Below are 24,277 nucleotides of genomic sequence, written 5' to 3' on the forward strand. Positions count from 1 at the left end.
TTTACGAAGCAGAGAGGGGATTTGCTGCTATTTTAAAGGCTCTAGGTTCAGTTTTTGGATTCTTTGTGCACCAGAGGCATGCGAGAAAAATGTTTTCTTAATTGATATACAAATGGTTTGGGAGGTGAAGTATTCCTTTAATGCTTTTTATGCACATTTGTTCATGTATCTGAGCCTCTTGTAAGCATAGAGGAAAATTTTCACATCATGATAGTCATTTATTCTAGTTAATCAAGGTACATGAGTTCAATATCAGCATTGTAATAATTTATTTATTTAGACATTTTTGCATTTTTATCATAGGTGTGTGTAAAAATTCGAGAAATTAGTTTGTAAAGACAATAACATAACTTTTTTTTAATTAAATTCCAGTTGCATATGATTTTTTAATGTGTACATCTAAAAATACGTCAACAATAGAACAGGCAGATTGTCACATACAATCACACAAAGTGTGTTGGAGGTAACACTCAACACTACAGCAACCAAATCGCAAAACTGTAGAAATTGTATCATAGATACAGTAGTTACTCATAACTTCCACCTCAAGACCAAGTAAGTGCAACAAAAAACAGTGAGTCATAAAATTATATATACACACAGCTTATAAAGTCCAATACATTCATTAAAAGAAATAAGTAAGTAAGATATACAACTAAAAAACTATCTAATCTGGCTTCACAAATACCTCTGATTATTCACTTAACACCTTCTTTTTTCCCCACACACAACTAAAAAAGAGATGAGATGAAATACAAAAGGCAAACATTATGGCAATATTTAACAATTTAAAGCCAAAAATTTAGAGGTTTAAGATAAATGATGTACAACAACTGATTTACAGTGATGAATTTCCAAATTTGGGAAAATGTTCCTCAGTTCTTCCGTGCGTAGCAATCTTCTTACACAACATAAAGTGTCTTTGACTTTACATCATGCTGCTTGGATTCAGTACCTGATATTTTACAATCATCTGCAACATGTGCAAATTATATTAAGTTTTCCCTTCAAGAATAACAGTTTTTAAACACAATAATAAAAAATAAGATATTTTGTCACAATTATCATAACCTTAAGCTTCCAATCACAAGTGTAAATGATGCGAGGCAAGAGTGGCAGAGGACCTGTGTGTCAAAAATATTCTTCATTTCTTGGAGAATTGCACATTTTTTTAGGGTGACTCCTTGATGAATTAGTGTCATTTCACAGCTGTATTAAGTTTGAAGTGTTCCTTCTAACTTTGCTCCACGGAGAAGTTTGACTCGGATCTGTCGAAACAGAAATAAGAAAATCACATTTAATGACAGCTCTTTAGAGCAAGGAGTAAACGATGATGTCTCAGTGTTAGTGAGCTTACATGTCTTGGTGCTTGTGTATCATGTGGTTGTTGTACTCAAGAACAGGAGGGATGCTCTCCTCATCCTCAGGAACCTGAAACAGACACATAGGATCAGATCATGAGCCAGAAATTTTACAGTCCATCTTTCCCCTCAGCGAAAACAAAGGGCGAGAACACCATCTAGTGGTAGAAAAGCATTCTTACCTCCCAGTAAGCTTCATCATCGAAGCAGTTGTCATCAGCAGGGTCGCCCCAGATAGGGAACCTCAGAATGATCCCTAAAATGACATTAAGCAAGACTTCAGCTTTAATACCATTTTTTTTTTTTTAAATTAATGTTCCCTGACTGTAACACACAGAAACACTGACACTGGCAGATAATATTTTAAGGGATGTCATTTCTCATTTTATCAGTTTTTTGTTAACATATTTTGCTTGGAGAAGTTTCCTTTAAACACTAGTAAACACTAGTTGTTTTAAAAGCTAAATGTAAAATACTTTTTGAGTGCTCGAGAAATTAACATCATGCCTCTGGATTCCCTCATCACAATCACTAAAACAGATATCCCTGAAACGGCATTTTTACAAACTCACCAACAAGCGCTCCACCAACAAGTCCAAATGCAATAGCCACACATGTGCCGGCAGCCTGGAAGCCTCCCTGGGTCCCTACGGTTCTGTTTGCAAAACTGCCTTCAAAGTCAAATACCGAGATCAACCTAGACAAACAAACAAAAAAAGTTTTAATCCAAGCAACCAAGTGTTCAGTCTGCAGGATTAGACAAAGACCACGCCTGATATCTGACAGGTGGGTGTTCCATGTTGGTGAGTGCTTTCATTAACTGTGTTGGAGTCAACAAACAGGTCTGAAAGTATTATGTGTGTGCATGTCTATGTGTGTGTGTGTGTGTGTGTGTGTGTGTGTGTCAGTCACTCACCCCTCTCTGCCATAGACCTCCTCGGTGGCGGCTGCAGCAACAATGGCACCTACAAAGCCGCCGAGCATCCCTGGCACAGCGTGCAGGTTGTGGACACCACATGTATCCTGGAGCTTGAGATATTTCTCTAAGAAGGGCTGAGAATGAAAAAAATACAGTCATACATTAATTACTGATCTGTAACCTGGACTGTAGCCAGGAGTTAATGAAAATATTTTATATGTCTTTGCTGCTGCTCTCCCTGCCTTAGGCTTTCCTCGTATGCACGTGGAAGGGCAGAGAAGTGTGTACTCCCCACCTTAGGCATTCCACATAGGTGTGTGGAAGGGCAGAGAAGTGTGTTCTCCCCACCTTAGGCATCCACATAGGTGTGTGGAAGGGCGGAGAAGTGTGTACTCCCCACCTTAGGCATTCCACATAGGTGTGTGGAAGGGCAGAGAAGTGTGTTCTCCCCACCTTTGGCATTCCACATACTGTAGGTGTGTGGAAGGGTGGAGAAGTGTGTGTTCTCCAACTTAGACTTTCTCAGTAGGCCTGAGGAAAGGCAGAGAGGCCCCAGAACAGAGCCATGGTCCTGACTGAAGTACAGATATTGGCACATTTTACTCGGATGATACTCGGATGAAAAGTACACTTTTTGTACCAGATACTCATTGCATTCGATTACTCTGCTCAACGCTACTAGGAACAAATTGTTGTGTAGAAATTCCTTTATTTTAGTTCATGTTTAAAACAGCCAGATATAAGGTTAATACTCTAAAACCTCCCAGAATCAGCTTTTAAAAAGAGTTCACTACATGTAATTTATATGTAATTATGGAATATAAAATCCTCCTCAGGTTTTTAAAAAGGTAAATTCACAAATTCAACCTTTTGAACTGTATTTTAAGTCACATGTTCCAGTTTACTGTAAAACCAAGACGTGTCTATGACTAAACAATGGCTGGCATAAAGTCATCAGCACATTGAGTAACTTTTTAAGTGCCTGTCAGTACCTTGCATGAGTTCACTGGACTGATTCCATTGATAACCGTCACTTAAATGAATCATCACTTTTTATTATTCTGTTATTTTCCTGTAACTCAATCGATAACTGGTTTCATTGTGCTTCTCCTTTTCATGCCACTTCCCTCATACTTTTTCCCCTTTTCTCATTAACTTTCCATCTGCAGTGATGAGAGCCACAACACATGCTTCAAGAGTTCTCTCAGATTAAAAGTTAGGTTGTGAAAGACCGAAGACTCACTGTGACAAACAGGTAGCCAAAGGTGGAGATGATGCCACAGCAGAATCCCACGATTAGAGCACCATAAGGAGTGATCATGAACTCTGCTGCTGTTCCCATGGCAACACCACCTGCCAGAGTGGCGTTCTGGATATGCACCTGTCAGGTAAAACAGCATGTTAGTCATGGGAAATTGAGATATCCATGCATGTCGCGTGACTAATTATTGTTTTTCAGTGACAAAGAATTACCATGTCGAGGTTTCCTCTCTTGTCAGACATGCTGGAGATGGCCACAGTGGTGAGAACACAGGAAGCGAGGGCGAGGTAAGTGTTGATGGCTGTTCTGTGCTGTCCGTCACCATGGTCAGTGATGGCTGAGTTGAAACTGGGCCAGAACATCCACAGGAACAGTGTACCTGTGACGTGAGAGGCAGTCAATCAAAACAAAGTTAGATTGACACATTTACAATTAGTCAAACAGGTCTGACAATGACTAATGTAAAATATAAACTGCGCCAGATGAACTGGGTCCTAATGAAAACACTGAGAGGTGAGGTTTAAAAGTGTTGAAGTGCAAAAAACAAATTGCTCACCAATCATGGCAAAGACATCAGAGTGGTAGACAGACCCATTGAGGCGTTTGCTTTGGTGTAGGTTTGGTCTGTAGAGGACCCAGGAGATGCCCAATCCATAGTACCCTCCGAAGCAGTGAATGACCATGGAGCCACCAGCATCTCTGCACTGTGGGAATAAGCAGCACAAAAGACATTGCAATGTTTGAAGGAGATTTCTCACTCCTTGGGCAATAATTAAGTTTCCTGTGGGATGACCATGTTTGGTGAGACTCACATGAAGGAGGCTGAGGATGATGAATTCCTCCACAGCAAACAGCGTGACCCCAAATAAGGTGACAACCAACAGCTGGACAGGGCTTACTTTCCCCAGGAGGGCACCATAGGCAATCAGGGAGCCAGCACAACAGAAATCTGCATTGATCAGACTGTGGGGGACAAGGAAAAGGACCGGGTCAGAATGACTGACGACCAAACTAGCAATGATTGATTCACCAAATTACTGTGAGGAGTCAAAGCAAGGCTGGACTGTCAGCTGGGCAAAGTGGGCGACTACCCCAAGGTCCCAGAACCCCACAGGCCACAAAAGTCCAAAGTTCAGTGCATGTCAGATGATTTTGGTGATATGATTTGAATGGCAAATTTGTTTGGGATTTAGCACCACTAAAGTACAGTATCAAATAATGTGGGTCCTGCATTAATACCTAATGATGTTGCCCAGTCATGTCGAGGATCCTTGTCTCACAACCAAACTATTTATAATAACACATGATGTGTATTCATATTTAAAGTTGTGTATACACAGAAACCTTGAGGCGAGGTAGTGTTATTCCAGGACAGGAGTACTGTTTGTTGTCTGGGTGACTGTACAATGAGCTGCCACAGATTTAGCATTGCACTTCTATAACGATGTTGGATCCCCAAATTGACTGTTTAGAAAAAAAAACAGATCCTAAGAGTGAATGAAGATCCTCCAAACAAGCTAATCAGCTGTCATTTAACCATGCTTTCAGTGGACAAACTTGAATGTCTACAGCTTAAATCTGTCATTTTATGGTTGTATACATTAGGAGCAGTTACCTTCAGTTTGTTATGACAAGAATGACTGCTGTGTCTCAAGGACTCCACGAAGCATGACAAGACCAAAGTACATGAAAAAAACGTGAGACTGTCATGTCCATCTTCAAAGACAGATTACCTTGACTGGTTAAAGAATGTGTTTTTCTGTTTGAGTTACATAACACACCTGCGTGTCCCCACCTGCGCTTCTCCAGTTTACTGAATGATTGATGATGCACAAGAAGCTGTTTATTTGCTTGCAATGGAGACTCACCTCTCTACTCCGATAGTGATTTTCCCGGTGGAGTGGTCAAGGGAATGGAACCAGCCTTGCATGAGAAGAGCCCACTGCAGACCAAAGGAGGCGATCAGGAAGTTGAAGCCCACAGCACCGAAGCTGTAGCGTTTCAGGAAGGTCATGAGGAATCCAAATCCAACAAAGATCATCACGTGGACGTCCTGGAAACCTGCCAAGAGGGAAATGATGAGCACATTTGTGTAATGACATGCAATGAGTTTTTTGTAGAATGTTAAGTACAACACTTAGAACAAAAGCATATCTGGCTTTGACAAACACCTGTCACTCTTGCACTTTCATTTTCTACTTAACATTAATTAACTTGTAATTTAAAGGCTGAATCAAAGGTTTTGTTTTGTTTTTTTTAATTATTTATAGATTTGTAATTTGTGTTTTGCATGTTGAGATTGAATTAAAGTGAAAGGTTACAACATACTAGGAGCACATTTGCTGCCAGTGTCACAAGTAAGCTTCCAAAAAGTGATATGTAGCATTGCGCAGTGCTAAAATTTTAATGTTACACTCAAGGTAAGGAGAGGACTTTTCATAAAACGTTCAGCTTTTGAAATAGTTTCATAAGTTTGCCTTCGCCATAATCTCAGTCTAGATTCAAGTTGGAAAAACAGCCTCCTTACATCATAACTCATGTTGTTTTTATGACCTCTGACATTTCAGTGCAGTATTTTTAGCAGTGAACGTAAACCAAAGACAGAAACATGAGAGTAAAATTAGAATAAAATGGCTACAATCTGGTTCTTAATAATTGCAGCTGTTTGAAATATGTTTCATTTGTACATTTATATTTTACTCACAGCATACTACACTATCACAGGATAATCAAACAACACATGCATTTAAAAATGTAACTTTTACTGCAAGGAGAATTTCTTGTACTTACTGGGATATCTGAAGTAGAAGTCATTTTCAATATCGCTGGTGATGTTGTGACTATGTTTGTGCTCTAACCATCTCCGTACGTCTGATTCCTCATCATAGCGGATGAAAACTCCAAACAATATAATCATAGCAATCTGCCAGACAAAGCAGACAGCCGGCAGGCTAACTCGGACATTGGTGTTCTTGTGCCCTAAGAAGAAATTCCTCATGCACTCACAACAGTTCCCCATGTTGATAACTTTCTGCTGATGATGCTCTGATCACTCCTAAGCCAGGCTCTCTGTCCGCTGTGACTTCCAGCTGCTTTTCAGCAGGTATATTTATATATAGAGACCTTTGGAGGGGGTGTGCTCCCATGCACACACACATCAAGGGGGGTTGGACACACCTCAGCTGTCACCAAGTAACCACTCCTTACCTGCTCACCTCTCCTCCTGCAACCTGGCAACACTCCTCCTACAACAGATAGCCTATCACCAGGAAATAAAGTTACCACTGCATTAATGTGTGATAGAAATGACGCAGTTACAGAATAACTTAATATGGCATCATTTTGTTATGTGGTCACTTCTGGCCATTATTCCAAATTCTCACATTTTCCATGTGGTCAACACAATCATAAACATGATAAATATCAAGCTGTGGTGGTAAAGATATTTAGCCACAGAATCCAACGCCTGCAAGTACAGCTGAGATAATGACTTACTATGACTTTACTATTCACTTGGTCCTGTATTGGAAATGTTTTTTATAGTGTTAGCCATCTGCTCTGTGAGAGCATTAAACTGCTCCTGGGTGAGTACACCTGTCAGTCAGGCTTAGGCTACATTATCATCACCAGAGTTGTAAACTGAATTTATGTGTATACTTCTGTAGAAGACACAACAGATTACAGGAATCAGAAAATTGCCAATAGTCTTTCTCTGACAATATTTTTTAATGCTTTATTATAACCTTTTAAGCGGAAACAAACAACTTTTCAAGTCAAGTCCACTGGCTGCATCACATGCCCACAGGTTATTTGTGTCCTCCTCCTACAATTCAAGTGTACTTTGTGTTCTCATTGTTTTATCCAAACCTGATGCTTACCTAAGAGATTCCAGTGGAAGGATCCATCATATGCATCACTGTGACACAAAGAACATTCCAGATGATATCTGCTTGACCTGTTCAACACAGTCATCTCTTCAAATGATTACATAACACAGAATGCAACACTGATGAGATCCGCCTCTCTGATAGTGTGACGGCTTGTGCTCAACAGTTCAACTATGATTTACAGTATTCACTGCAGGTCTGCCTTAATGGGGAATACTTCAATGTGATGTTTATTGTACTTGCACTTATTTTCCCAATATCACAAGAAATATGTATCACTTGGTGTAGTAGGTTTGAAAAGCCGACAAGAGTGGGTCTGCAAAGAAAAATATAAAAGAGATTTAAGATTCTTGATAGATACAATAGACCGGCTGCATTATTTTACTGGATTGTTATTTGTCAGTAATACATTAAGTTTAATAGCCCATAAACCGTGCTCACAGGGTGGGGTGAAAAGCATTTTTGTCATCATGACAGACTCATGGCCTTGTTATTTTTAGGATGTTTGCACTGTATTATGTTGAGAGTCCTGTATAGCACAAAACATGTGATCTAGAATGGTAAATGCTTTAAAAAAAAAAAGAAAAGTTTTTTTTTTTAAAATTTGTACACATTTCTTTGATGACAAAAGTTGACCTGCTTTTTTTTCCAAACATTTCAGTAACATTTTCTCTGCAGACCACATCTCTAATGCTTTATGAGGGCATTTATAGTGAATTATAATGCATTTAAATGCTTTATGACTACACTTATAATCACACATAATGCATACTCATAAATCATCACTGTGTAAATAGGTTTTAAGTCAGGTACATAATAAGGCATCTATAATAATGCATACTTTATCATAATGTTTCATTGTAGTGTGATGCTTTTTCATTCCTTTGAAAGAATCTATGCTGCATCATAAGTGATGAATGCCTGCCGACACTAGAATACTTTGAAAGACTTCGAAAAGATTTAGAAAAGACTAAAGTCTGGCACCACTATGAATGCCCTCATAAAGCATTACAGGTGTGATCTTTATAGAGTGTTATTAAAATGTATTTGTTCTTGCATTTAAAGACATTTTAAGGCTCTTTTGCGATAGCACAGTTGTTGGCGGGAAAGATGGAAAGAGAGGGGGAATGAAATGCAGTAAAGGACTGTAGGTCGCAATTGAACTCTCGGCCGCTGCAGCAGAGACAGAGCCTTTGTTCTCGCACTTACTGCAGTCAGAGGCAATAACTTTAATCCAGTATCATGAGATATTTCTATAGAACAAAGTATGGTAGTATCAAATTATCAGATGTCAAAGTCATGTCAGAGCAGCAGGCATTCAGACCCACTGACACAGACCGTAGATGTAAACCAGTTGAGACATTAGGGTAAACAATGTCCTAACCAGTGTCAACAGAATGCTCCACCTGGTAACTCTGCGTCTTGGACAGCCTTTTGCTGGGAGCCAAGTCACATGATCATGAATATGCATACTGTATCTATCAATGGCAAACCAACACGTTTTCTTGCACACGTCTGTTGAGTTAGGCATTCTACCTAGAGAACACTCCTGTTTGATGGCAAATGATACTAATCTGAGTTTTCTTGGACAAGAGTTACTATGCCAGCTTGGTTGTACTTGGTTGTAATATTACGTACCCTGATGATGACAAGCAGGTTGTTCTTATGCGCTGTTCATGTGTATACCTACGAAAAGTAATGCACACGTAATCATGAGCCAGTATTTTGTGTATAACCCACTAAGATTGGGAAGGCTGGTATCATGTGACCAATGCACTGAGGGGAGTAGAGAAGGACATAATCTAAAGAGTGAAACTCTGCTTAAGGATGCAGGTTGGGGTGAATAGAATAGAATGCCTTTATTGTCACGCATGTACAACGAGATTAAAAGCAGCTCCAGTACCAGTGCAAGCAGTGTAAAAATATACAAGAATATACAATATAGACAAAGGATAAATAGTGCAAAAAGAGGGGGGTGGGGGGTGTAATTACAGAAAATTAATGTGTTCACATTATGGAGTGGGATATTCCAGATGAGTCCGACCACTGTGGTGTCGTCAGCAAACTTGACGATGAGGTTGCTGTTGTGGGTCAAACTGCAGTCATGGGTGTATAGGCAGTACAGGAGGGGGCTCAGCACACAGCCCTGTGGGGAGCCGGTGCTCAGCGTGCGGGTGGAGGAGAGGTGGGGGCCAAGTCTCACAGTCTGGGGCCGGTTGGTGAGGAAGTCCTTTATCCAGGCACATGTGAGAGGGGGGAGGCCGAGAGTGTCCAGTTTTGTGATAGGGATGTCCGGGATTATTGTGTTAAAGGCTGAACTATAATCCACAAAGAGCATCCGGACGTAGCTCTGCTGGTGCTCCAGGTGGTTCAGCGCAGAGTGGAGAGCTACAGCGATGGCGTCTTCTGTGGCCCGATACGCAAACTGGTGGGGGTCGAAGTCTGGGGGGAGATAGTCCTTGATGTGCTTAAGAACTAGTCTCTCAAAGCACTTCATGATTACCGGGGTGAGGGCTGCCGGACGGTAATCGTTCAGGCTGGTGACGGGAGACTTCTTCGGCACCGGGATTATTGTTGCTGCTTTCAAGCAGGACGGGATGACTGCCGGGCCAGGGAGAGGTTGAAGATCCTGGTGAAGGTGAGGGCGAGCTGGTGGGCGCACGCTCTGAGCACCTTGCCAGGTACTCCGTCTGGGCTGGCAGCTTTCCTGGGGTTCACTGCCAGGAGCACCCGTCTGACATCATGCTCCTGTACAGTGAGTGGAGTGGTGGAGGAACCAGGTGGGGGTGGGGGCAGGGCTGGAGCAGATCAGTGCTGCTGTGATCTTTCGAAGTGAGCAAAGAAGCTGTTTAGCTCCTCTGCCAGCAGCAGGTGGTATGACTTTCCTCCTGGAGACTGGTGTTTGTGTCTGTGTGCAGGGATGGGTGGTAACACATTACAAGTACCCGATAGTTGGAGCACACCCTCCGGTCCCCTTTTTTGAAGATGGGGACCACCACCCCGGTCTGCCACTCTGCAGGCACCGTACCCGACCTCCACGCGACACTGAAAAGGCGTGTCAGCCAAGATAGCCCAACAGTGTCCACAGCCTTCAGCATCTCATCCACACCCGGCCCCTTGCCACTGGGGAGCTTTTTAACTACCACAGCAACCTCTGCCAGGGATATGGGCGAGAGTTCCCTCGAGTCTTCAGGCTCTGTCTCGTTCACAGTGGACATGATGGCCGGGTTCAGGAGGTCCTCAAAATGCTCCTTCCACCGCCCAACGATGTCCCCAGTTCGGGTCAGCAGTTCTCCCTCTCTGCTGAGCACAGCCTGAGACAATCCCTGCTTTCCCTTCCTGAGTCAGTAAACAGTCTGCCAGAACTTCTTTGAGGCCAATCGAAAATCCTTTGCCATAGCCTCCCCGAACTCCTCCCACACCCGGGTTTTTGCTTCAGCAACCGCTACAGCTGCAGCCCTTCTGGCCAACCGGTACCTGTCTGCTGCTTCAGGAGACCCCTGGGCCAGCCAGACCCAGAGGTGGCAGTTGAAGACCCCACGGACAGGGGCCTCAGCCAGACATTCCCATTTCACCCTCACTACACGTTTGGGTTTACCAGGTCTGTCCGGCAGCCTCCCCCACCATCTGACAGCTCTACTCCTCTCTTCACCCGAGTGTCCAAGACACACGGCTGCAGATCTGATGATACGACCACAAGATCGATCATTGATCTTTGGCCTAGGGTGTTCTGGAACCAGGTACACTTATGAACCTCCCTGTGCTCGAACATGGTGTTCGTTATGGCTAGTCCATGACTCGCACAGAAGTCCAATAACAAAACATCACTGGGGTTCAGATCAGGCAGGCCGTTCCTCCCAATCACCCCCTCCAGGTTTCTCAGTCATTGCCCAGGTGAGCATTGAAGTCCCCCAGGTAAACTTTGGAATCCCCAGCCGGCACTCCTTGCAGGATGCTGCCAAGCTGTTCGGTGCATAAGCACAAACAACAATCAGAGACCTTCTCTTTGCGACCCGCAGTTGCATCGAGATGACCCTCTCATTCTCCGGGGAGAACCCCAACACGGTGGTGCTCAGCCGGGGGCTTGTGAGTATCCCCACACCAGCACCTCTCACCCTGAGCAACTCCCAAAAAAGCCAGAGTCCAGCCCCTCTCCAGGAGTTTGGTTCCAGAACAAGTGCTGTGTGTGGAGGTGAGCCCAACTATATATAGTCGGTACCGCTCCACCTCCTGCACCAGCTCCGGCTTCTTCCCCGGCAGAGAGGTGATATTCCACATTCCCAAAGCCAGGGATCAGCACACCAGGGGCCCCGCCCCGTCTGCTGTCCAGCACCCAATGCACCTGCCCCTGATTTCTGACCCTGCGGGTGGTGGGACCACAGGGTGACGGCTCCATGTAGTCTCTTCAGGCTGAGCCCGACCGGGCCCCATGGCCTAAGGCCCGGCCACCAGACGCTCACTGGCGAGCTCTCCCCCCGGGTCTGGCTCCAGGAGGGGGCCCCGGTGTCCCCATACTGGGCGAGGTACTCAGCTCCCGAAAAGTCTGTTTCATCAAGGTCTTTGAATCGCTCTTAGTCTGGTCCCTCCCCCAGGACCACTTTGCCTTTGAAGACCCTACCAGGGGCTATTAGCCCCGGACAACACAGCTCCCAGGTTCACAGGGACACTCAAACCCCTCCACCACGTTAAGGTGGTGATTCTCGGAGGAACACTGCTCAGCCTCCCGGGTAAAGTTTACTCCAGGGTGCTGGAAAGGAGGCTCCGACCGATTGTCGAACCTCAGATTCAGGAGGAGCAATGCGGATTCCGTCCTGGCCGTGGAACAATGGACCACCTCTTTACCCTTGCAAGGCTGCTGGAGGGGTCGTGGGAGTTTGCCCATCCAGTCTACATGTGCATCGTGGCCTTGGAGAAGGCTTACGATGGGATGACAGTCAGCACCTCTAAGTCTGAGGCCATGGTTCTCTATCGGAAACCGGTGGATTGCCCTTTCTGGGTTGGGGGAGAGTTACTGCCTCAAGCGAGGAAGTTCAAGTATCTCGGGGTCTTGTTCACGAGTGAGAGTAGAATGGAGTGTGAGATGGATCAGCGGGTCAGTGCGGCTTCTGCAGTGATGCGGGCGATGCACCGGTCTGTCGTGGTGAAGAGGGAGCTGAGCCGGAAAGTGAACCTTTTGATTTACTGGTCAATCTACGTCCCAACCCTCACCTATGGTCATAAACTTTTGGTACTGACCGAAAGAACGAGATTGCTGATACAAGCGGCGGAAATGAGTTTCCTCCGTGGGGTGGCTGGGCTCAGCCTTAGAGGTAGGCTGAGGAGCTCTGACATCCGGAGGGAGTTCAGAGTAGAGCCGCTGCTCCTTTGCGTTGAAAGGGGTCAGTTGAGGTGTTTCGGGCATCTGACTAGGATGCCTCCTGGGCACCTCCCGCTGGAGGTGTCCCAGGCATGTCCCACTGGTAGTAGGCCCCCGGGGTAGACCCAGAACACACTGGAGGGATTACATATCTCGTCTGGCCTGGGAACGCCTTGGGGCCTTGATATGCTTTTTAAACTACAGTAGCCTAGAGAGTGAAGGAAAACACCCTGTAAACGTTACAATGAACAGCGATAAAAAAAAACTGACTGCATAAACACACACGCAGCACAGAGGCAGCCTCTGACCTCACGACAGCTGCAGCTGCAACAAAGAATTCAACCCAAATCAATGAAGTAAGCTTGATGCTAATGTTAATGTTTGCATTTACAATGAGTGAGCTGACAATACATTAACGTTACTTTAAGGAGTCAAAACTCCGCAACAAATCATGATACTAACGTAACCACTTACTAATTTACTGGTTCCTCTTTAGCCCCTGTGGGACTTAAGGGTATGAAATCTCTCCATCTCATTATGTCCTTGTCAACATGCTGTGTCTTTCCCCATGATGGCTGCATCTTGTCCAGCAGACACATCACATGGCAGGGCTGTTTCTGGCTTTTTTTGGGCCCTATGAAAAACTTGTATTTCTGTCACTCATGAATACACACCACATCTCATTACATTCCATATGCATATGAGACCAAATGCTGCTTTTTACTCGTAAAAAACACAACTTTTAATTTAACTGAGGTGTATTGATAACATCAAAACTAAGTCTGGCATTGTGCTGCCAGCCCTGTCAAAAGATAGCCCTCTTGACACCTGGCCCAACAACTTCTGTTGGGGAAATCCTGGCAGGGACTGAACGTAGGGTGGAGAGCAAAGCGAGGAGCACCTCTACTGCATATATTGCACGGAAGTAACATGAACTTTGAGTACTTTATTAAGTATTCACTTTTACTTGAGTCATTTTTTAGGGGAGTAATTGTACTTCTGCTTGAGTATAAATTTCCAGTGCTCCACCCACCACTGCCCATGTGAAACCAAGTGAACTTGAGTTATTTTAAAGTACAGTCACCATGTGCCTTTTCCTAAACCTAAACTTTCATAACTTAACTTGCTGAAACCTAACCTACATAACTTTATGTTAAGTACATAATGTGACAATGCCATTTGTGGGGCGTTAATTTGTGAGATATCATGTGAACCAATGTATGTGCATTTTATTAATATATCATGTGAACAGTTGTATGCAGATACATTGTGACAACGTCATGTTGTTGTAAAGAGAACAAACGGCCTCCAGTCACCTCCACCAACACTGCTGTGAAGTCTGAAAGATGTCCCACCTGGGCCTCAGTCTGCACTTAAGAAATAAACAGCCCCACAGGATGATGACATGGACCAAGGCCCAGCCAAGTGACAAAACACAATTGGTGGACACTAACGCAACAACATCAATCATGACAGAGACACTCTTCCTGTGGCCTCTTGATAATATGCACATAAGTCAGCGCAGTCAGGGTGATAATCTGCCTTCAAATGCTGTTTTCTCTCATCATCGAATGAGACAATGGATCTGACCAGATCTTCACACAGAGCCAATCTGCCTCCACAAACTTTCATCTTCGTCTGACCAAAATGGAGACTGAACACAGCCCTCATTCTATTAACTCTCACATATTTGGTTCATTTTCAATGAAGGACTCCCACGGATGGCCTTGCCAGTTTCATCTATGACATGTGCCAGAGTAAATTCCTTGTCATAATTATTATTTGTCTTAGCTCAAGACTAACTAGAAAGACTACTAGTTAAAGTTCAGATGTGATTAGGTTTCAGTTTTGACTTTCTCTGATGAAAAACTAAAGTAAGGAAAGTAAACAAATGGCTAAAGTCAAGAGGGTGTGAGACAGAAACTAATTTGTTTAGCCATAGAGCTCTTCAGCAGAAACAATTTGTAATTGTTTGTTATTGTTCGCTAGTGCACAATAATTATGTTTTGTTCTTTTAACATCGGGTTGTGTTTTTAAAGAGGCAACAGATAGGATTCGTTTTTTTTTAGCTTGGCGCCACCTAGCATCAGCGGTGTTGCTCGCACTGTCGCAATGACCAAATTGACCGTGGGGATCAGAGATAATCAATAAAATGTAGGCTGTAAAGCCACCAGTACTATACCTCTATGTAGAATGAGAAGGTGTGTGGACACTATACTAAATAAATGAGTAAAGAGACTGAGCAACAATTATCAGATTTATCTGAAGAAAAAACAAATAGTAATGCAAATAATTATACCAGAATGCACAGTACCAGTACAAACAGCTCACAGTAAATGATACCAATATGTACAGTATCAGTACAAACAACAGTAGACACGTAAGGGATAATCTATAGTGAGCCGGTGACTGTTGAAAAATAACTCCCGACAGGGGAATGGAACCCCGACGCACAGCAGAGTTATTTTTCAACTGTCGCCGGCTCACTATACATTATCTCGCTTAGAACATGGCTTACTACTAAGACATTCAAATGTTACAACTGGCATCAATATTATTAAACTGCTGGCAGAGTGTTTTGACAGAGGAGAGGTGTTCACCAGACAAACAGGAGCGGAGGACAGGATTTTACTCCACTTCTCCCAGTCGTCAGGTGTGGTTGGGGGGGTATTACTGTCCGAGGGCTGCCATAAAATGGCAACGGGGCCGACCAACACTCGCTACCCGGTCCCTGGTTGCGTCGATTTGCGATGCTGGCCAGCTAGGAGTTAACTAGCAGCCAGTACAGTACAGTCCTCTCTGGTCTAGCTAACATTTAGCCGTGTTACTTACTGATCCATTAGAAAGAAAGCTAGCTGGACATGGGTTTTGAAGCCTCTTTGGTCACAGGGCTCTCTCCATCTCTTGAACGCCTGATTGAGGTTTACTCTCATTTTTCCTCTTCTTTTATCTCTCTCCTTTTTGCTCTTCTTTGCCTCCTGAGACAGAGGAGCTTGTTTTCTTTTGGGAGGCCGTTTTTCACTTGTTTCCAAACTTTGTCCGTCTGCCATTGTGCTCGTGACTCAACAATCTCATGCCCAACTCCTTGTAACAGTCGAATATATGAAATGTGCCTTTAACATGGTGTATACTGTGTCGCTTAACAGCAACGTCATCAAGCAGCGCTTGTTATGAGTTGAGTCTGTTGAAAGTGCACCCCACGCTGGTCGGACGGATACCTATGTGCTCCTGCATTTCTTTTATTTCTCAACACAACAGTGATGGTTGTAAGTAAGTGTGGCGACTATTCTGTTCATGTATGAAATCGTAGTAGCCGTACAACCGGGCTTGGTAAGGTTGGAGTGTTTTTAAGTTGACGTAAAAATAAACGTTGAGCATTTGTGAAATCCCACACTCGTGTGGAAGTGAGTTTCTGCCTGTCGTCTAACTCCTAAGAGCTACACGGACCCAAAACCATTACATCCTCATAAGGACCAGCTCCAGTCCCTGATTGGCTGACCGACCAATTTCGCAATACATGATGCGAAATTTCGTCACCGGCGGCAGAAGCTTATTGCACAGCCACTAAGTAACCTATGTAAACGCTGACAGTCTGATTTTACTGTGGCCACTACCCTGTGCAACCCACATTATTTTCATAATGATATATTTAGGAAAAAATGCTGTCTGTTGCCACTTAACGGGAGCATATCTATGTTTCCCGGGTTCTATGTTCCCCACTTAACCCTGCAAAAAAGGTTCTATGTTCCCCACTTAACCCTGCAAAAAGGTTCTATGTTTCCCGCTTACACAAAAAAGGTTCTATGTTTCCCGGGTTCTATGTTCCCCACTCAACCAAGCGGGAAACATAGAACCCTTTTTGTGTAAGCGGGAAACATAGAACCTTTTTTGCAGGGTTAAGTGGGGAACATAGAACCCAGGAAACATAGAACCCGGGAAACATAGGGATCCATTGATCCCCATTTAAACTACCACCACCTGCTGCTCTGGAGTTACCTTCTGTCACACAGGTGCAGAACGTATGTGCCAGTTTGCAGCTGTCATCTTTATGGTATATTCAGCTCAAACTTTTGTGCCAAGATGTAGGTGAAGTGAGGTGAGGTAATTGTCAGTCTTTGCCGCCACTAGTTCTTTGATGTCGGTTTTGTGTGTCTGTGCCTTAAGATGCTGAGCTCAGGCAGCAGGGTGGAATTGAGGGGAGGAAGAGTGTTGTTCGATCACGAGGCAATTCCACATGAAGATCCACCCAGAGGAAGACATTCGGCCTTTGGGGAATATCTGACAAACAGCAATAAATCAATGCTGCAGAGAGTAAAGCCCAGAGGGATCATGCTGTTTTATCTTTTCAAAAAGAAATAGGTCTACATTTAAAAATGTTTTAAAAGAGTTAAGGCAGTTGAAAAGTTGATCATTCAACTTAATCTATGCAGAAACGATACAGTGCACAGTACAGTGTGATATGCTTAAAACGCCTCAGCCCTGAAGCGGATAGACATGTGACAACGTGACACCATGGAGGTTTCAGATCTTATCTGATGAAGGCATTTCAGCGATGTTCTCTTTGTCACATGGTGTGTCATGCTCTGCTGTGGGTGCACAGGGCCATGGAATGATGCAGCTGAAGAGATTATGAGCTCCTGTCAATCTACAGGTAAGTGAGACACAGATCAGTGCACTGTAGCTATTCAGACAACAAAGCTTATTTTTTCCAGTTTCTTCCAGTTTTTTTTTGCTTTAGCATTGCTTAGATGGTAAACAACGTAACTATGGCATCCCATCAGACCTGCCACGTGGCATCACTTGGACGAAAACCACAGGACAATTGAGCCTTTGAGCACCTCTATCAGTATCAAAGCTTGAAAAAGTGAAAAGGCATCAAATGATTGGTTCCTTCTCAAATGAAGGATAGCCTGTTTTTGTTGGAATGATTTTTTGATCTCATATTCATCTCGTTTACAACTCGATCACTGTTCTATTGTGCGGTCTGTGACAGATTGATCACAAGTAAGGCAGGTGAAATCTATCTTTGCATCACAACTCATTACATAATTGTTTTCCTATGATACCTTGTATTGTTTCAAGGTAATGGTAGTAAAGATTTCCGCACACTTACATTTGTGCAGTGTTTCAATTTATTGTGGAGCTGTCAGTCTATTAGACCTCTATCAGAGCATACATCTCTGCTCTGATGAAGGTCTAATAGACAGGAAGCTCAACAATGAAGTAAAACACTGTGTAGATGTAAGTGTGCAGAAATCTTTTCTACCAGTTTGGACTTTTTGATGTTTCCAGCACGTAGAAAGAGCGGTGGGTGTCTTGCATCATTATTTCAAGGTAATAAAAGCCAGTTAAGGTAGGATTAGTTTTGGCACTTTGATTATCCGTCTGGAGGAGTTTGAGAAGTGTGACTAACCAGATAAGAATTTCCTAGAACATAGCAGCCCACACAGCTTGATGCCACACAGATAGCAGAGCGTCAGGCAGTCGGCTGCGTCTTAGTGACAGAGAACTCCTGCACCCTGTGACACATCTGACATGCAGATAACCCCTGTCCACAGTATTGTGATTGGAAGAGGAGACACAAGTTTTAAACACAACAACTTTGTCTCTCACATGGGTCATCATGTGACTCCGATTTCATTCACATGCGAATTGTCTCGTGTGCTTCAGTCATCCCCACAGGTGACTCTGAGCACATTACTTATGCAAATACCCATTTTCCTCATTTATTCCTAGGTGTTTCCAAGAGCAACTTTTATTTGTATTATGCTTTAGGAATTTGTAATTACATTACAGTTTTTTTTGTGCATTACTAAAATAAATACACTGCTCAAAAAAATTGTACACTTAATCGTTACACTATAACACCAACTCAGTTAAACATCAGGGATATCAATCTGTCCATTTAGGAAGCACAAGTGATTGTGAATCAGTTTCACATGCTTTGATGCAAATGAAAGTAACAACAGGTGCAATAGAGGGGCAAGAGCGAGACAACCTCCAAAAGGGAATGATTTCACATGTGGTGTCCACAGACAGTTGCTCTCTCCTTATCCTTCCTGACTGATTCTTCTCTAGTTTTATGTTTTGCTAGTGTCCTTGTCACTAGCAGAACATAGGCGGTACCTGCAGCCCAATCAGGTTGCACAGGTAGTCCAGCTCCTCCAGGATGGGACATCCATACGTGAAGTCGTAAGAAGCACAGTCTAAAGAGCATGGAGGAGATATCAGGAGACTGGCCGTTACACGAGGAGAGCTGGACAGGGCCGTAGAAGGGCATCAACCCAGCAGCAGGACCGGTATCTGCTCCTTTGTGTGAGTGGAACAGAAGGAGCACTGCCAGAGCCCTACAAAATGACCTCCAGCAGGCTACTGGTGTGCATGTTTCTGACCAAACTCTCAGAAACAGACTCCATGAGGGTGGCATGAGGGCCCGACAGCCTCTAGTGGGACCTGTGCTCAGAGCCCAGCATTGTGCAGCTCCATTGGCATTCACCAGAAAACACCAGAACTGCCAGGTCCACCATTGATGCCCTGTTCTCTTCACAGTTGAGAGCAGGTTGACACTGAGCACATATGACAGGATCTGGAGATGCTGTGGTGAACGTCATGCTACCTGTTACATCATCCAGCATGAGCAGTTTGGTGGTGGGTCAGTGATGGTCTGGGGAGGCATATCCTTGGAGGTTCATACAGAACTCCATGTTATAGCCAACGGTACCCTGACTGCTTTTAGGTACCAGGATGAAATCCTCAGAGCAACTGTCCGACCTTACGCTGGTGCAGTGGGCGCTGGGTTCCTCCTGGTGCAGGACAATGCCCGGCCTCATGTTGCCAGAGTGTGTAGGCAGTTCCTGGATGATGAAGACGTTGATGCCATTGACCGGCCCTCTTGTTTCTATGACCAAAATCCAATTGAGCACCTATGGGACGTTATGTATCGGTGCATCCAACACTGCCAAGTACCGCCACAGGCTGTCAGGAGCTCACTGATGTAAATAACATTTGAAATAATTTTTCAGCATGATTTTGCATTTTTATTTTAAATGTCAATCATTAATTCACCATTTTAAGAAAAGTAGAATTATTAACTGGCAGTTTAAAAAAGTTTTTTAATAGGAAATGTAAGGTTAACCTTTATTAATCAATTTATGATTATGTTGATTGTGTTAATTTGACACACTACAAAAAACCAACAACACTGGAATAAGTATAGACTTATTCCAGTGGCTCACTCTAGACTCCATAACACTCAACTGTATTTCACCTCTATGACGTCACTGCACGTGAACAAAAATACAAGTGAACTGATGGCACGTGAGATTGGGATACAAAGAAGCAAAAAGAAGGCTGAAATAATTAGTAATAAGTAAGTAAGTAAGTCTATGAACACAGTTTAACCCCCCCCCCCCCCATCCCCCCTTTTAATTTCTCTCTTTCCAGTATAGAGTGGTCCCTGTTGGGGCTCTGATCACAGTCATTGTGTTTGTTTGTTTAAGATGTGTGTGTGAAATAGATGCACAGTAGATGAGACTGATAACTCTTGCACGTTGCTGACTCTTTCCAAGCTGCTCAACCATTACATCTTTTTTGAGACATGACGCTGTTTTGCAATTTCTGATTAAACGATTTCTTTACACAAGCAGATTTGTTTCAAAACAATGTTTAAGAAAAACAGGACACACTTGGAGGTGAGGTGGAGGTCTGAGGATTAATATTATTTCATCACACTTTGTTTTGTATTTGTATTTATTGTTTGTTTGTTTTTTACCACTGACCCCAGTGTCAGCTGAAAACCTGGCTCAGGTTTTGTTTCTTTATTTTGAAATGCTACACTGATGCTTACTATTAGAGTAACTTATTCTGTATCAAATTCATGAATTTACATTCATCAGATTTCCAGTAAACAGACTCACTGAGTTAATATCAGAAGAATATTGGCACATTTTAACATCAGTTAATATTATTTGCATATTTGTGAACAGTGCATTGAATGAACTGACACAAACAGAGACTCTGACACTTTCTGTACGATACGTGACAGGAAAAATTACATCACAGTCTGCAAACGCCACCAAGCAGCTTCATAAACCCTACTAACATTACATGCCATCAACACACACTCAGCAAGATCTGAGATTTAAAAGACAAATGTAGATAAAATTAAAATTGCAGTAAGTATCCAGAATGAAGTATTTTCCTACTGACCCATTAATTGGTAAAACTGTCAAAATAGAATAGCTAAATTTAATTTTTTTTAGGTGCATCTACTGTAGGAACCTAAATGCGTTTTATTGACATTTGACTAAGTTTTCCTGACTCAACGCAATTATGAATGAATTAATTAACCTTTATTTCCCCAAGGGGAATTTGCTTTGCACAAATGAGCATAAATGGGTATCAAAACACACGACAACAACAACAAATAACATGAAAACATGCATTAAAAAAAAATCATAAAAGATCATATTATATTTTTTGCCAGAGGAGGACAAATCATAGACATGTACTCAGATAATGGAACCAACATCCGGTCAGCTGACAGTGAATTGAAGAAATCGATCAAAGAATGGTTGAAGAAGATATACAAATTCAATTTTTTCATTCTGTTGTCATATACACACAGGCCCAAAATACACACACATGCACAAACAGGACCTGTACATGCATTAAATGGAGAGATGTCAGAGCGAGGGGGCTGCCCATGGACAGATGCCCTGAGCAGTTGGGGTTTCGGTGCATTTCTAAAGGGTACTTCAGCAGTGCCCAGGAGGCGAACTGCCACTGCTCCTGCTACCAGTCCACACTCCAGATTTTGTCAGGACGGGGATTTGAACTGGTGACCCTCCAGTTCCCTATAGCCTAATGATACCTACACTTAATTTAATACTCGGCCAATGGGGAATTTTTGGATAGTATTTTCAATGGTTCTGCATTTTTCATTATAAGATTACAGAGTATTATTCATATCCCACACCACTGACCTTATACTGTCTCGCAGTCGCAGGCACTCTCAGTGTCATTTCATCTCATATGATATGTAGTAGCCTACTTCATTAATGGTTCTGATGATGACAAGCTCATGGCAGGATAGGAAAACCCAGAGTGGACTGAACTAGTTAATAACCAGCGTTGTAGTACCAGTTATCCAGATGGCCAATGTGACGGGTTAGTCAAGCCAAATAACGACAAGATATTCTAGGTAAATTGAACTGGCTTCGTGGAACAAGCCTCTGATGTTTCTGAAGTTCAAAACCTGAGTTACAACCAGGAGTATTCAACAAGGACGACCAGTTTGCTCACCACAGATGGAGACACGTCCGGTGCAAACGTGCTCCGGAATTGCTGGAGCAAAGAATACCTTGCATACCTCACTTAACTTCTGACATAAAAAGGGGTTGTTTGTCAACTGAGGTCCTTCACGATGCAATACACGTTAAGTTAAAAACAGTCTGTTGATGTTTGACTAGCATGTAATAATTCAACTTACATGGTTCAATGATATGGAAAGTATTTGGAAGGAATATTTAACGAATTTACAGGTTGACGTAGGTACAGATTATATTTACAGTTTTGCAGTAAGTTAATAGGCCTGTTCCTTGCACTTAAAATGTGTATGGATAATTTAAAATGCATGAAATTTAATTTAAATGACATTGGTTATACTTGGGAATAACTTACTATGATGCTTTCTAGTAACTGCACCTCTACTGTCTTTTGATAAGAAGAGTTTGGTTGTAAATATAAAGGCCCCCCTATTTTATTTTTGTGTCAGAGTTAACAGCTATACTAAGTGGTCGTGAATGCAATGTGGACATTTTGGTGTGCATTTTGGACAAGGGCACTCATTAAAGAGTCAAGCCAAGACGTCATTCTTTGGAAATCTACATGTACTACTTGCGCAACATCTTAGATTTAGGTTTTGTTATCTTGGAGCCAAATAAAGACAAACACGGGGCTCAACATCATGAGACACTCAGATGACAGCTGAAAGCCACTGAACATGCTTGACCGGTCAGGTGGTTCCAATTATAAAATGGTTATGTACTTAGTGTGAGGAGCTAAAAAATATGATTCACACATGACAGACGAGCGTCAAGTGACAGGCAGCACACCCTCCTCACTGTGGATATTTCTCATCTTAGACAAGACTTGAAAGGAACATCAAGGCCTTACTGAGTGTGTGTGAATAAGATTCAATTTGTTCTGTCAGTCCTGTGATGGCTGAAGCTGATACATTCAACTTGCACAAAACACTTTTAAAAACTTTCATTAAGTCAACTTCAGTACAGAGTTTGAGCCACTTTGATTCAAAGCTCAGCAGCTCTGCAGTGAAAATGTTGTGTTTTCATTCTCTGTGGGATTAATCTCAAATTGGTGCAGCGAAACGTCTTATCACTGAAATATGAAAAGGATTATCCACGCTAATGATGCCGATCCACATCAAATACGGCTTAAGTGACAGAAATTGCACATCATTGCAAGAACAATTACAGTATCTCTTCACACTCTGACACTGAGCCAAGGATGTTCAGACCGGCCAGACAGTAGCAACAGTGTGTGCACAAAGATGTATATCATTTAACTGAACCTCTCCATGACATCACACACCCACGCAGCCATCATGATGAGACTTGTAACTGTCACTTAACAATGTCGCTTGCCTTGTCTAAACAAAAGTCTGAGACTCAAGGTCAGGGTTAGTGCTTACACTTTGATGGTTTCATTTTCTCCTGACAAGGCTGTAAAAAAAAATAAGAGAGGGTGACATTTTGGTCAAATGACTAAACAACACCTTTTTGCATCAACCGAAAGGGGTTAATCCTCCGTGCACCTCTGACTCCGCCTAGACTAATCAGAAAACCAAACTGTTTTCAAGTTGTCACAGGTCATAAATGCTACCTGTCAACCAGGTGAGCAGCAATTCCTACAAAATATACATTGTGTCATGGTAAAATACATGTGCTGTATAATGGGCTCTACTGCAAGGTGGCCGACGAGGGCAAATGCGACGGTTTAAAATGTTTCAATTATCAATTCCAAAACAAATACAACAATGGAAGTGTGTTGCAAATAAGAAAAAAAAGTGCCAAAAACATTTACACATTAACAGCAAACATCCTGCAAATACAGAAAAGATGCAAAAATCAAAAATACACAAACCCGAAAACAACAATAACATGCAAACCTCTAGGCTGCAAAGACACTACACCTCATTCTTGTAGTGAGTCGATATTTTGGAGTATTTATTTGAGCTGGTCTTTTTTTCATTTTATTTGTTTGCAGTGGGGTCCTGTATGTGGTTTAAAGGGCTGACTGTTTGTTTTGACGTCATAGACCAGATTTTCCCTCCACTGCCAGCACACTCCCTGGGTTTGGATGACTGATGCTGAGGAGTAGAATGCCTGTTCCTGCCCTGATGGCAGCTGACTTAACTCATTTCATAGCTGTTAAGGTAATTGTGTGCATGCTGCATGCAGCAGTGCGTTCTTT

At 42.9% G+C, this 24,277-nt stretch overlaps 1 protein-coding gene across 1 annotated transcript; it reads right to left on the reverse strand.

Annotated features, from left to right (window-relative positions):
* Positions 1-255: 255 nt before the first annotated feature.
* rhcga (Rh family, C glycoprotein a) lies at positions 256-7,187 on the reverse strand. Its single transcript, XM_050052165.1, has 11 exons — positions 6,332-7,187; positions 5,410-5,602; positions 4,354-4,504; positions 4,098-4,245; positions 3,754-3,920; positions 3,524-3,661; positions 2,278-2,414; positions 1,934-2,058; positions 1,544-1,617; positions 1,358-1,431; positions 256-1,268 (listed from the first exon to the last, which is right to left on the reverse strand). Exons 1-11 carry the CDS (start codon positions 6,558-6,560, stop codon positions 1,235-1,237), a joined length of 1,470 nt encoding a protein of 489 aa, XP_049908122.1. The 5' UTR covers positions 6,561-7,187; the 3' UTR covers positions 256-1,234.
* Positions 7,188-24,277: the final 17,090 nt, after the last annotated feature.

This window comes from Epinephelus moara, chromosome 1, assembly GCF_006386435.1.
Source record: "Epinephelus moara isolate mb chromosome 1, YSFRI_EMoa_1.0, whole genome shotgun sequence".
Classification (NCBI taxonomy): domain Eukaryota; kingdom Metazoa; phylum Chordata; class Actinopteri; order Perciformes; family Serranidae; genus Epinephelus; species Epinephelus moara.